The following is a 12,350-nucleotide window of genomic DNA, read 5'->3' on the forward strand; positions in this document are numbered from 1 at the left end:
AGAAAAATGGAAAAATGCAAAGGAAACACAACTTCACATAAATGCCTTCCTGGCCATTCTGACATCTACCAAACATCCATCTACCCTGATACACTTTTCTCTTCAGCACAGAATATGCTAAGGGGCACCTACTTCCTTATCAAATGTGGTATGTTAAAGCAAGGGGGGTTTATGGGCATAGGAAGTGCCTTTGAGAAGGCTGTGCTATTGCTAAGTATAAATTGACTTCCTGAACTAGAATTATTCACTTAGGCTACATGTCAATGGAAGGGAATAATGGAAATTTAGGAGAAAAAATCTTTAGTTTTGCCTTAATTTTTATAAAATATGGGTATATCAGCGTAACCATCAGAGATATTATAACTGACGGCGTTTGGTTTTTTTTTTTTTAATTTAAGGACAATTAAACCAGTCTGCAGATTTTACTTGGTTTTGCAGGCTTTGTCCTTTAATAGATATTAGTTATTACCAGCTCCATCCACTTGAATTTTTTTTTTTAGCTTTGGTGATAGTAGAGAATATAGTGGCCCGTGGTCACAATCAGCACTTTTAAGAAAATGAAAGGCAAAAGAAACAAAGTTTCACTTATAACAGAAACGTCTTCTTAAATCATACAGATTTCACTACTATTTCAGTTTGAAAAACCATAAAAAAGCTTAACTGAGAATTAACTCTTTTCAAATTAAAAGTTCAGTCTTTTGTTTGTAAATCACTTTTTGGTTGTGGGCTGCTCTTCTTTGAGGCCTCAGACTTCTCTATGAAACAGCTCCCATTAAAAGTTTTGGTTAAAAGAAGAAGGTCTAACTCATCTTCGTTGCTCCATTTCAGCCTTCTCAGATGAGTCTGCATTTCTTTTATGTTCTTTCCATTTCAAGCAAAGCCAAACTACAGAGTATCAAATTCCTCTGTGAAGCAGAAGTTGTGTGCATTGGCAAGTTCCTGTTAAGAAATCTTATCCTACCTCATAGGAAGACCTGATTAGCCTGAAGATATCCACCTCAGGATAAGGCTCTACATCATCACTGAGCAGGGAGTGAAGATGAGGAATTGGAGGAAGAGTGCTGTCCTTATTAGTTACGCTGTCCAAATATCTGTTGGGGGAAAAAAATAAAGAAATTAGAAACTCAAGATGAATTTGTATGCCCTCCCTTCTGAGGGCTGACAGCATAAGGGTTACATATTGATTATTACACATAAAAGTGATCAAGCCGTTCTCTAGGAAGTGTTAGGGTTATACTATTGAAATTCTTTATGAAATTATGAAAAAAATTCCAAAGTTCCAGCAACATCTTGAAAACTAAATACCGCTACCAAGCACAAGAAAATCAGAGGTTATACTCAGCAGCATTAGTTCCAATTAAATTACTCAAGCCACTATATTTATCATCATACTGTTTCCCTGAAATCTATTTGTTCAAGATCCTACCTAATTCTTCTGAGTCTTACTTAGTCTATTCCCAAAACAATTTTTCTTGACATTGAGGCTTCTTCTTAGTAACATTTAAAAGGTAGCAGGCTGAAGTAACAAAACTCATGTAATCCACTACAATAATGAATCTAGTTAAATTTCTATAACTAGGTTTGAGAAGTTTATTTGAATGTTTTAAAATAAGGATTTGTATCTTGTTGGTCACTTAGCATTATTTTAAAATAATATAAGGAATACCTTATGCGGAGAAAGGGGACTACAAGCACGTAAAAGATTTACATATATGGTTCTGGTTTAAATAGAAAACAAATCAGAAAAGCAAAGGAAAAAAACAAACAAGAGAACAAGAAGATACTTAATTTTCTGTAATAAATACCTTCCCAAGACTGTCATGGCTTCTCCATCATCTTTACAGTTAAGCAGCTTGTCTACATTAGCTTCGAGCACAGCGAGTGCTAACTGAAATATCACCTTTATTCCTTCACAGAAGAAACAATCCACAACTACCACTGCACTTTCAAATGGCATTACACTGAGGAAAAGAGTGAGGAACCAGGATAGGGAGATGGTGGAGATTACGCCCAAGTCCTGCATGCAGTCATAAAGCTGTGGAATGTAGTCACGAGCCAGCTCTTCAAAGACACCCTGATCCACCAATGCTCCTGTTGAAGATAAATAAGGTTGAACTAATTCAGGAGCAACTGATACATTGCCATTTAGGGGAGGAAAAAACAAATCTATATATTCTATGTATTATAAATAAAAACCCTAAAAATATTTTGCATGGTGCTTATGCACATTTTTTCACTTTCAAATGAATAACAGATTCCATTAAACAACTGAGCTATACATACAAATTGAACTGTAATAAGTTTCTTTATGTTTTAATTATACACTCCATAATAAATAAAAAAGGATTAATTTGGTCTAGCACCAGCAGAAGTTAAATAGTGGCTTGGTATTACCATTACTAATTGGAGTAAGACCTCAGCATCACCTGGCCAGGCTGACTGTGAGGGTTTAGATTTACTTCAAGAGAATCCCATATTATACATTCCCATGCCATAACTTCAGTGTTTTAACCAGGCCAGGAAGAATAATTTCTAAGGCTGAGTATCTCAATTATTTGTGAGATATAGTAAAAACAGACTCCATGATAAATTGAAGTCACTCATTTCTACATACTCAAGGAAGATTATTTGACAACAGCTTTCTGATACTTGTGCCCCTTCACATCAAAGGTACAAGCACAAAGACTTCTACTGCAAACTGCTAAAGCTCCCATTTCCACCTTACCTTAATCAGCTAATTGGATCATCTAAAACTCAAATTTTAGCCTTCCATCTCTTCTTAAAAATCTACTTTGCTTAAGCCCACTTTAGAATGCCATCTGCTCCTAAGCGAATGATAAACTATTAACCATAGTACTACTTCTTTAGGAAATTGCCTTCATTCTCCTGAGCAAGCTGTCTTGTCACTAGCATGCACAGATGCATCTACCCATACATTTGTTTCAGTACAAATAACACCAGTTGATCTGGTTTTTTTGTAATGCCATTTCAAAATATCCCCATTGCATACCAACAACTCTTGTGTTGTAGTAGTCAGGCAGCATACGCTCACACAGAGCCACCAGCAGCCAGAAAGCTTCCTCCTCTTTTGCATAAAGAAGGAGCACTGAAGTGACAATATTCATAGCCTAAAAGAAAGGGAAATATAATTATTCTATATCCAGCACTGTACCTGGGCAGATAAGTGGTTAGGAAATTAGCTACATCTCTCCCTGCAGATCCCAAACTGTTCAAGTACTTCCCTGTAAAAACAGCAGTGTTTCCAAGTGCTCAAAGAAAGGCTTAAGAAAGCCTCAAATCACAAAAAATGGTAAGTTTTTTCTTTAATTTTGCTGTTCTTTCACCAGGGCTTTTTGGTGGTTTTTTGGGGGTTGGTTGGTTTTGTGTTGCAGATTTTTTTGAAGATATCAAGATTTTTCTTCCTAATAAAGGGCTGACTCAGGTTGCACACATCCCTGTTAAGCTGCTACTGATATTCTGCCATAGGTGCTCTTGAGGCATCTGGGTATGGTGCAGCCAAAACATCTCTCACAGCACTAGTGATATGCCTGAACTCTCACTATAGCTGAACAAAATCTCAAGGTTATTAATTGCTATGACAGCTTTAGGGACCAGAATTGAAATGTCCTTCTAATCCTCCTCTGTTAAATAATCTTTACAAATGTTGTAGCTATTACTTAGTATCACATGTGTTATTAAATAAGTTATGATGGTATCTGTTAGAATTTGCACTTATTCATGTTGCATCAAGCTTGCACTTATTCATGTTGCATCCAGAAGTCTTAACAGTGAGACATTAATCAGGCTTCTTAATACTAATGAATTTAAATTTCCTCTTTGTAAAAGTATGTAGGAAGGCAAAAAAAGGCCCAGGTGATAAATTATATAGTAAGAAAGAATGATTTAGGACAGTAACTAAAGTGACCTGAATTATGGGCCTAAGAGCCTGTGGTATCTCCTAGGATGCTTTATTTTTTGCCAAGTGTTTTAGGGTTTTTTGCTTGGCTTTCTGGTTGTTTTCTGGTTTTGTTTCTTCCCATTGTTTTGAATGATAGCATGGCATCATTGAAAGAGGAAAGAAGGTTCTGGAGGGTTATAACTAATATAATGAATATTATTCAATATAGTATAATTCAATGTAGGATGGATAGATAAAACTAGATTAAAAAATTAAGGTGGAATACAAAGTGTTTTGGTTTTGAGGGGATTTTTTGTTAATAAGAAAATAACCTTTCTTCAGGGTCCATTGTAATTTTCTGTAGACAGCTCTGTTATCATCTCTCCAGTTTCTAGATTTATGAGCAGAAAATATGCTTGCAGAAAGCATCTCTTAACATGTGTTGCTAATACTGCTGTTAGAGAAGGTCTTTGTGTGATATCCCTCTGACCTCAGCACACCTGCCGCTCTGCAGCACTGAGGCGTGAGCTCACAGCACCATCCACATCTCAATGTGCTTCACACAGCCAAACTCTTACGCATATGACTGAAGAAATGGGACTGGAAGGAAAGAACTGGAATTCCAGTAATAGAAGGAGTCCAGGGTATTTCAATTACCTGACAATATCCTATGTTTGGATTTCTGAAGGCATAAGCTGTCAAGACTCTCCTTAAAGCAGCAATACCCATCTCATTCTGGAATGCAGGGTGTTCTGGAAGGGAACGGTGCAGATCCCTCTCTATCTCTTCTGTAGCAAGATTGTATTTTCCCATTGATTTCTCCACTAGATCCTCATAATAGCCAGGATGAGTGGCCATTTCATTAATGGCTCCTAGGAGTAGAAGAAAAATATTAAAACCAGGAGAAAATGGAAGGTTTAGCACATACAGTATTCCAACATGATTATCTACTCCCCTTCCATTCCAAACATCACCAAGAACTTTGAAAGCAAATATGAAAATATTATTTCTTTAAAGGTGATTAAAAAAATAAAAAGGATGTGCTCTGGTGACTATCACCCCTTCCTGTCTTCTCTACAGGCATTTTTATAATGAGGTTAAAATCTCTCTCAGCCAGAACAAAACAGGAAGCATGAAGAACAAACCAACTGCGCAGTCATATGTTATCATGAGCTCCCTCTGCAGCTGGCTATGGGTTTGGCCATCCTAAATAACTTGAAACTTGTCTCTGAGAAAGCTACTTGTCCTGAGGACAGAGTAGATTAATGTTTGGTTGCAAAGAGTATGATATGTCGGCCAAAAGCAAGAGACGGAAACCCATGAGTTCTATTCTTACTTCTGAAAATGACTGTCATCTTGGGCAGGGCACTCGGCCTTAGGGATACCACTACATGCTCACGGAGTTGCTGTGAGATTTCACTACTGACTTCACAACTTCTCCAGAAATGAAAATCAAGTGTCAGTAGCATAAAGTAATCTACATAGAAAATATTAATTATAGACATGCATTGAAAATTATTACAAACTAGCTGTTAATAGGACAAAAAAACATAGCTGTGAATTCCTATGTGTATCTTCTGGAAACATTTCTTTAGTGCCCAGCAGCAAAAAGAAAATGTACATGGCTATGTATTACCAGGGAAGAAATAGAAAACAAACTTGAAAGCATCATTAGGTCATCAGATAAAGGCCCTCATATCATAAGTGGTGTGGGTAGCTGTGGTAACTATCTTGGGGAAGGTAGAGCTAAAGAAGACATATGGTGATAGGTTATAAAGAAAGCCTGAGGTAGGATTGATTTCCATAAAACTTGTGACAAAATTCTTCAAATTCAAAGAAGGAAACTTTAAGTGGACACAAATCTAGAGAATCCCTTATGGCACAGAATCCCAGACAAATATTTTCTCACCATTTTTCACATAATGGAAGCAAAACCTAAAAAAAGGTTAGAGTAGGGTTTTTTTATTACCAACAAAAAAAATATAATGGTTCCATGTAACATGCCTAAACTTTGGAATTCCTTGCAACAATTGCTGTGAAGGCCAAAACCTTAACTGGATGCAGAAATTATTAAATAATTTATATAAAATAATTAAATAATTATTATTAATAAAACCACCAGGCTTGCTGGTGGTTGCTGAACAGCTAGAAACTAAACTACTGGCTTCTGGTTACAGAGTCTGTGTTCTGCTTTTTATATATTCTCCCTTAATTATGTGAGCCGGTTTGAGAAAGAGTATTTGCTAGTCTGAACAGAAATTCTGTATAAACTTGTCTGGTGCCTGCTAACAATCACAGTCTTTCTTACTCCAAATATTTTCAGACACTCTTTATGTGCACCTTTAAACATCTTTGAAATCCTTTCTTCCCTCATACTTTTGCTTATATCCCACAGACACGTTCAAACAAAAACCTACCTGAAAAGAGCAGCCAAAGTTCTCCTCTCATGCTTTCTGGAATGCCCTTTAGTACAAGGTCTCTTGTTTTCTCTGTACGATACATACAGACCCCTTGACCATATTCAGCAAAGTGAATCTTCCAGGCCTGTTCCTTCAGGAACTCCTTGGCCTAAAAGCAAAGAAAGGCAGGCATAAAGATTCTCTTTCTAACACTCTGACCCAATACAATCTTGAGTGCTAAAAAGCCTGCAATATCCTAACCTTCCAAGTGAACAAGAAATAACTTGGCTACAGACCAGTTACCTTCTTAATGGGCTGTCTCCTCCCATTTCCTAGTTTCTATGCCAGTAGACCTTGCTGTTAAGAGAAAGTTATACTTAAGAGCAGGAATACTACCTTTCCTTGAATTACATCCAACTTTGCTTTTATGTAGTGAAGTTATTTGTATTGGTAAAACAACAAGGTGTTCAAGCCTTTACTTCTGCAAAAAATACTGCCTCTTCTTAACTGTCTGACAGAATGAAACTCTTCTGAGTCAGAAACATGGGTTTTAAGGCAAACATAATTTAACAGCCTTTTCAGTCAGGTGGAGCACTTGGAGGTGTATTTTACCAGCTTAGGGTTGAACTCCTCAGGTGACCTGCGTCGATACATTGTCATTAAAGCTTGAGTTGCTGTTGGAATGCCATTATCATTGAGGTTGAATTGTCGCTCTCCCTCTGACTCAGAGCTCAGGCTTTTGTGAGGGCTGGCAGAAACTGAACTACTTGATCTTGAAAACACCTGCAGAAAGCAGTCACAAGCAGTACAGCCATAGAGATGTGCCAGTGTCTAAACCTTTTACTTCACTTCATTTAAAAATTTATACATGCTAATGGTTAACAAAAACATATGGCAACAGAAATGAAATCAGTAGAGAATAATGAAATAGCTTCCAGTTTCTCAATAGCTCTCCTGAAACACAACCAAATTCTAGAACTAGAATTGTTAGAGTAATGTTAACCCTAAGTAGCCCAGGGCAATTTAACCAGCTCCCTTGATCTGTCAGCCTCATAGGACTGTTAAATTGGGATTTGGAAGAAAAGTATTTTGAAAAAAAAGGATTTTCTGACTTCTCAAACAGCTTGGAAACTGCATCACAGTAAAATCTCAAGGAGCAGTTCACACCAAATGCCCGAAATTGCCAGTAGTAGTCATGCATATCTAGATATGTAGTCATATTACAAATTGTAGTAAATGCTTACAAATTAATTTATTTATAATTCAGTAGGTAGAATACTTAGATACACTTATGGCAAAAATTCCAGCACTATGTGTTCTGGTATACAACAACACAGTAATTATACCTCACCATCAATAAAGCAAGTAAAAACAATTCTTTTAAGACACACGTGGCAAACAGGAAAGGGCTACTCAGGACAGTGCTAAGGTATGGCTTAGGACAGGCTTGGAATGTGAGATCTACTGACATAATATCAAAATGACACATCACAAAAGCCTCTTCTACTTTTAGATCTGAATTACTATACTCTTCTGGGTTTAACAGAACTGATGAGGTTGTTATATGAAGCATCTGAATTTTATACATAAAAGCTGGAATTCAGCACAAAGCTTAACATTCAAAGCACCTAAGAAAAGTGTATCTAGTCATATATTTTAAGAACCATTTACTTTGAACACATATATAAGGAGGTGTTTCAGAATAGCCACCTGATGTTCAGGACAGGTGATGTTCTGCTCAGCTCAGACACTATTTTCAGAAGAGTCAAAAGATGGGATTTAGCAGCTAAAATCTTGAATTAATGGAATCTCATGCCAACTGATAATTTCTTCAAACTATTAAAATTCCAGAATTACATTTGAGTTGGACAAGTAAATAGATATTAAAAGTACTATTCAGTTCACCAGTTAAGTAACTATGACACTTTCCAAAAAGATACATGGTAATTTCAGAATGTGGAGCGAGAATTAGAGTAGCTCTTCCTCAGCAATGATGATTTCTCTTAGGTTTAACGGGAAAAAGATGAATATCCTAACTGACAAATTTTAACTCTTTAGGTCAAAGGCATTAAAACAAAAGAAGTCACGTTTCTGTGCATATAAAGCTTTAGCTTCGCAAAAACTTTAAAGTGTTTCTTCACCCCACACAAGTTAAAATCCCCTTCTAGTAAATTATTCATATTACTTAACATACCTCATCATCTGAGCTGATATAGCTTCCAGCAATATTTTTATCCAAGTATATTTTTGAAGTGGTTTGTTGCAGAAAGTCTGAGATCCTCTGTACAAGAAAATCTCTATCTTTCAAGTTGGCAAAAAGGAATGTCATTCTGTTTTTCGTGCTGATTGACAGTGGGCTGGGCAGCACACTGGAGCTGTCTGCTTTTTCCACTATTGTCACCTAGGAATAAACAGTTGCTACAGCTTAAGATCTTTAGCTAATCAAGCTGCTTTGTCTAAGAAACCATCTTAATACAATAAACCCATACTCCTTCCACCCCTATATCAAATCCCTATGGATACCCCTTTGCCAGAAAACATGGTTTGCATACAAGGGCTTACAAGCCTAGAAGATGAAGGCTGTAATCCCTCAAACAATTAATTTCAGTACATTTTCTATCAAAAGTCCCCTGCACTACTTAGTTGATTTTCCTCAGACCCTATTTTAGAAGAATCAGTGAAACAAAATTTCATCTGTGGGATACAAATCTATCAGATTTTTTGTAGGACTTCCAAATCCCTCTCCTGCTTCCTAATATCATCAGCACAGGCTGAAACCATAGAACCCTTGGCCTACATTTTACCGTCAATACATGTGAATAAACCATTTTTGACATGACACTCCCGTACAACTGTGTTATAGTTACATACTGTAAAAATACTTGCATAGTGTTATTTTAACTGTATTTTCACAGTACACAGGAATTTCCAACAAAGGGAAATTAACCCCATGTCTTCCCTTACAAAGGAAAATACCTTACCTTGTGAGGTGGAAGCTTCTGTTTGGCCTCCAGTTATCAGGGAAATGGTCACTAATCTAACTGAACTCCAACATGTAAAAAATACTCATACCACAATCTGCTGAGTACAGGGAACGAGTTCCCTGAGGTTTCAGTAAAACATTAATGCAAAGAAATCTCAGGGATAAGTCATCACTGCTGATGAATTATATAACTGTTGTGTGTCCTAAGCATTACCAACTATTAGCCTTAAAAACATCAATCCATCAAGTTTGTGCAGTTCATACATTGAACAAAACACAAATTACAATTGTAAATACTTTAAACCACTGCTTTTATAACTTCAGATGATTTCTTAGGTAATGAAAACTAACTTACTGCCTTCAGAATAGAAAGTGGCACATTTAATTTTGCTAGGACTTTTACTTTTGCTCCTTTAACCCTTTTAAAAACAGAAATCAATGGTAAGACATGAATACTGTAATATCAATAGCTCTCTACCTAAAGAGATATGGTAATCATTTTTCATGCATCCTCATTGAATACTTAAACACTGAAGTGCACCACCTGGGTGCTAAACCACTTCTCTGTTCTCCTCGTTTCCTCTTATTTTTCTGCTAACTACAAATCTACTAGTTATTTGTTAACTTAAACTAGTTAACTAGTTAACTGTTAACTAGTTGTTTGCTAACTTCACAGATAGCATATTGAAGTTAACAAAAAGTGTTCCCTATGTTTTCTGTTCCACTTAAAAACTGTTCAAGAGCAGTCAGCACAAAAGACAGACAAATTCTAGAGGCACAGAACAGACATTATTAAAGCAAGCTTAATTATAGCTGTGCTATAATGAGAGCTGATATCCACTTATTTCCTATTCAATAGAGACACACACATATCTGAGGTGCTTTGTCTTAGAGAGGGCATCTGCTGAAGGTGCAGTGAGCAGTGCAGTCAGCCACTGTAAAAATCTTTCCTCATCATAATTTCTAAATCAATGCTTTACTATTGTCTTATCTGTCAAAATACCTCCAGGATATTACAGAACACTGGAATTAACTTAGGATTTAACTCAAATCTTTAATTAAATAGAAAGCTCTCCTTTAATTAGTAATGGTACTGATCAGTTGTTGTGAGGACTATCCCCAGTTTACTGTTCTCGCTGCTGGTGCTGAGACTTAAAGCTGTTCACATAGAAGCACTTATTCCTTCAGCTACTTCTGTCTCTTAAAGCTTTAGAGTTGCTCTGAATTCAGTGCTTTTGTGACTGTGGCTATCAAAAGCAGTTGCTGAATCTGTATCCAGAAAAACAGGCTCTGTTAAATGAAGACTTTGCCTCTCCCTCTACTACTTTACCTGTGCAACCATAATTGAATGTCTCATCCCAAGTAACCAGTTGTTGCAACAAGCTGTTGAGAAGCTGTACTTCAAAGTTTTTCAATGAGAACCCATTTTACTCTTAATGATTTATGGAGGAAACACAGTGCCTTGAAATATTCCATGGTTCTTCAGACAAGCCAAACTGTCCTTGGTTACATCAGCTTTGCTACTACTTCCAAAACTTACTTAACACAATTTTCCATTAACCCATAAATCAAGCCAACCATAAAAAAACTCCAACATAATTATTTGTTATTGCATCAAACTTTTCTTACTGATGATCTGCTTTAAGTAACCAGCTTTAAAAAGGGAAACACACCAATTTGAAAAATACTGACAAAATATTTTCCAAATACAAGAATAAATAATTGCAAATCTGTATGAAGAAGCAATTCGAAACTTGATAATTATGAATCTTTTTACGTCTGACAAAAGCAAATTTTATCTGACGGATTCTTTAACAGAATTTCCACTCATCAATCTAGGAACCTTCACCCTCCACTCCTCCCTATGAGGCACAAAAAATGTAAAATTGGGCTGTAAATCAGAATACAACTTATGAGAGAGGAAGAACTCACAATGGTTATGAAAACTGATGGAAAAAACTCCGTGTGAACTTTAGTAGCAGGAACTGTAAACTAAGATACACAGTCATTAAATATTATTTAGAACACATCAGAATGGCATGCTCACATGAGATAAAAAGTATGAAAATCGGCTTTTCTCCAAAAACAATCAGTAAAAACAAGCAAAAAAATAAATAATAGTAAATAAACCCCACCAAAATAAAAAAATTCAAAGCTAGGCTGAAATATCTAATAAGATACTGCTTTATTACTTTCTCTATAAATTTTAAAATACAAATGTTTACCTCTCGAAGAGGGATAATAAGGCTGCACAAGTTCTCTTCTTTACTAGTAAAGCAAATGTAGTTTGTGGAAACAAACATCTGACCCAAAATATGCATTTTGTTGAATGGAGTCCAAAGAGTACAGTCTGTGTGTCCATCTAATTTCTCATCCTTGGGAAGTCGGAACAATGCACGGTATCTCTCACTCTTTGCTCTGGCATCAAGATCCCTTGAAAAACCACAGTAAGATTTTCTTGGTTTAGGGAATATATAACACATTTTAAGATGTATTTTACGCAAATCATTGCAAGTTACCTGCAACATACAACTCAGCTAAGCAAGGAGAGTACAGTTGGAAATAATTTGCATATAGTGGAGATACAGTCTTCACTTTTGGAAGGTTCTAAAACTACGTAAAAAAAACCAAACCTGCCATGAATGACTCAGACATTCATCCTTCTCAGAGAGGAAAGACAAGTGAGCTTTTCACATTCAGCCCTTCTTTCTGAGAATATGTACAGTGAATCCATTTTTTGCTAGTAGTAATAAAAAATGCTTCTTTGAGCCTTATTTATTAACATTATGGAATCCTTAAGGTTAGAGTTTTTTAGCATTCTCAAGACTTAGTCTTGATAATGCATTCAGCATGAAACACTCAACAGTAAGGACAAACAAAAGTGATATAATGCATGTCAGATGTCACTAAGTAATGAGAAATAAAAACAAGCACTGGCTATAATTCTGTATGGTACACTAACATGAACATATAATAAAAAATGAAAAAGGAACTAATGAGCTGAAGTACGATACAAAAGAAGAAGAAATATTTTCCAGATACATTTTCATGCCGTAGAATTTTATGTCAA

At 36.1% G+C, this 12,350-nt stretch overlaps 1 protein-coding gene across 4 annotated transcripts in view; it reads right to left on the minus strand.

The window, feature by feature from the left end:
• TBC1D9 (TBC1 domain family member 9) overlaps window positions 1-12,350 on the minus strand; it is a 48,469-nt gene that overhangs the window by 13,275 nt on the left and 22,844 nt on the right. For all 4 annotated transcript variants that reach the window (XM_015624591.3, XM_015624589.1, XM_015624590.1 and 1 more), the window contains exons 6-13: window positions 11,506-11,713; window positions 8,492-8,698; window positions 6,910-7,080; window positions 6,316-6,466; window positions 4,556-4,770; window positions 3,011-3,128; window positions 1,806-2,091; window positions 962-1,091 (exon numbers count right to left, since the gene is read on the minus strand). In XM_015624591.3, coding sequence (XP_015480077.1) covers window positions 962-1,091; window positions 1,806-2,091; window positions 3,011-3,128; window positions 4,556-4,770; window positions 6,316-6,466; window positions 6,910-7,080; window positions 8,492-8,698; window positions 11,506-11,713 — 1,486 coding nt within the window. The remainder of the gene's footprint in view (window positions 1-961; window positions 1,092-1,805; window positions 2,092-3,010; window positions 3,129-4,555; window positions 4,771-6,315; window positions 6,467-6,909; window positions 7,081-8,491; window positions 8,699-11,505; window positions 11,714-12,350) is intronic.

This window comes from Parus major, chromosome 4, assembly GCF_001522545.3.
Source record: "Parus major isolate Abel chromosome 4, Parus_major1.1, whole genome shotgun sequence".
Lineage (NCBI taxonomy): Eukaryota > Metazoa > Chordata > Aves > Passeriformes > Paridae > Parus > Parus major.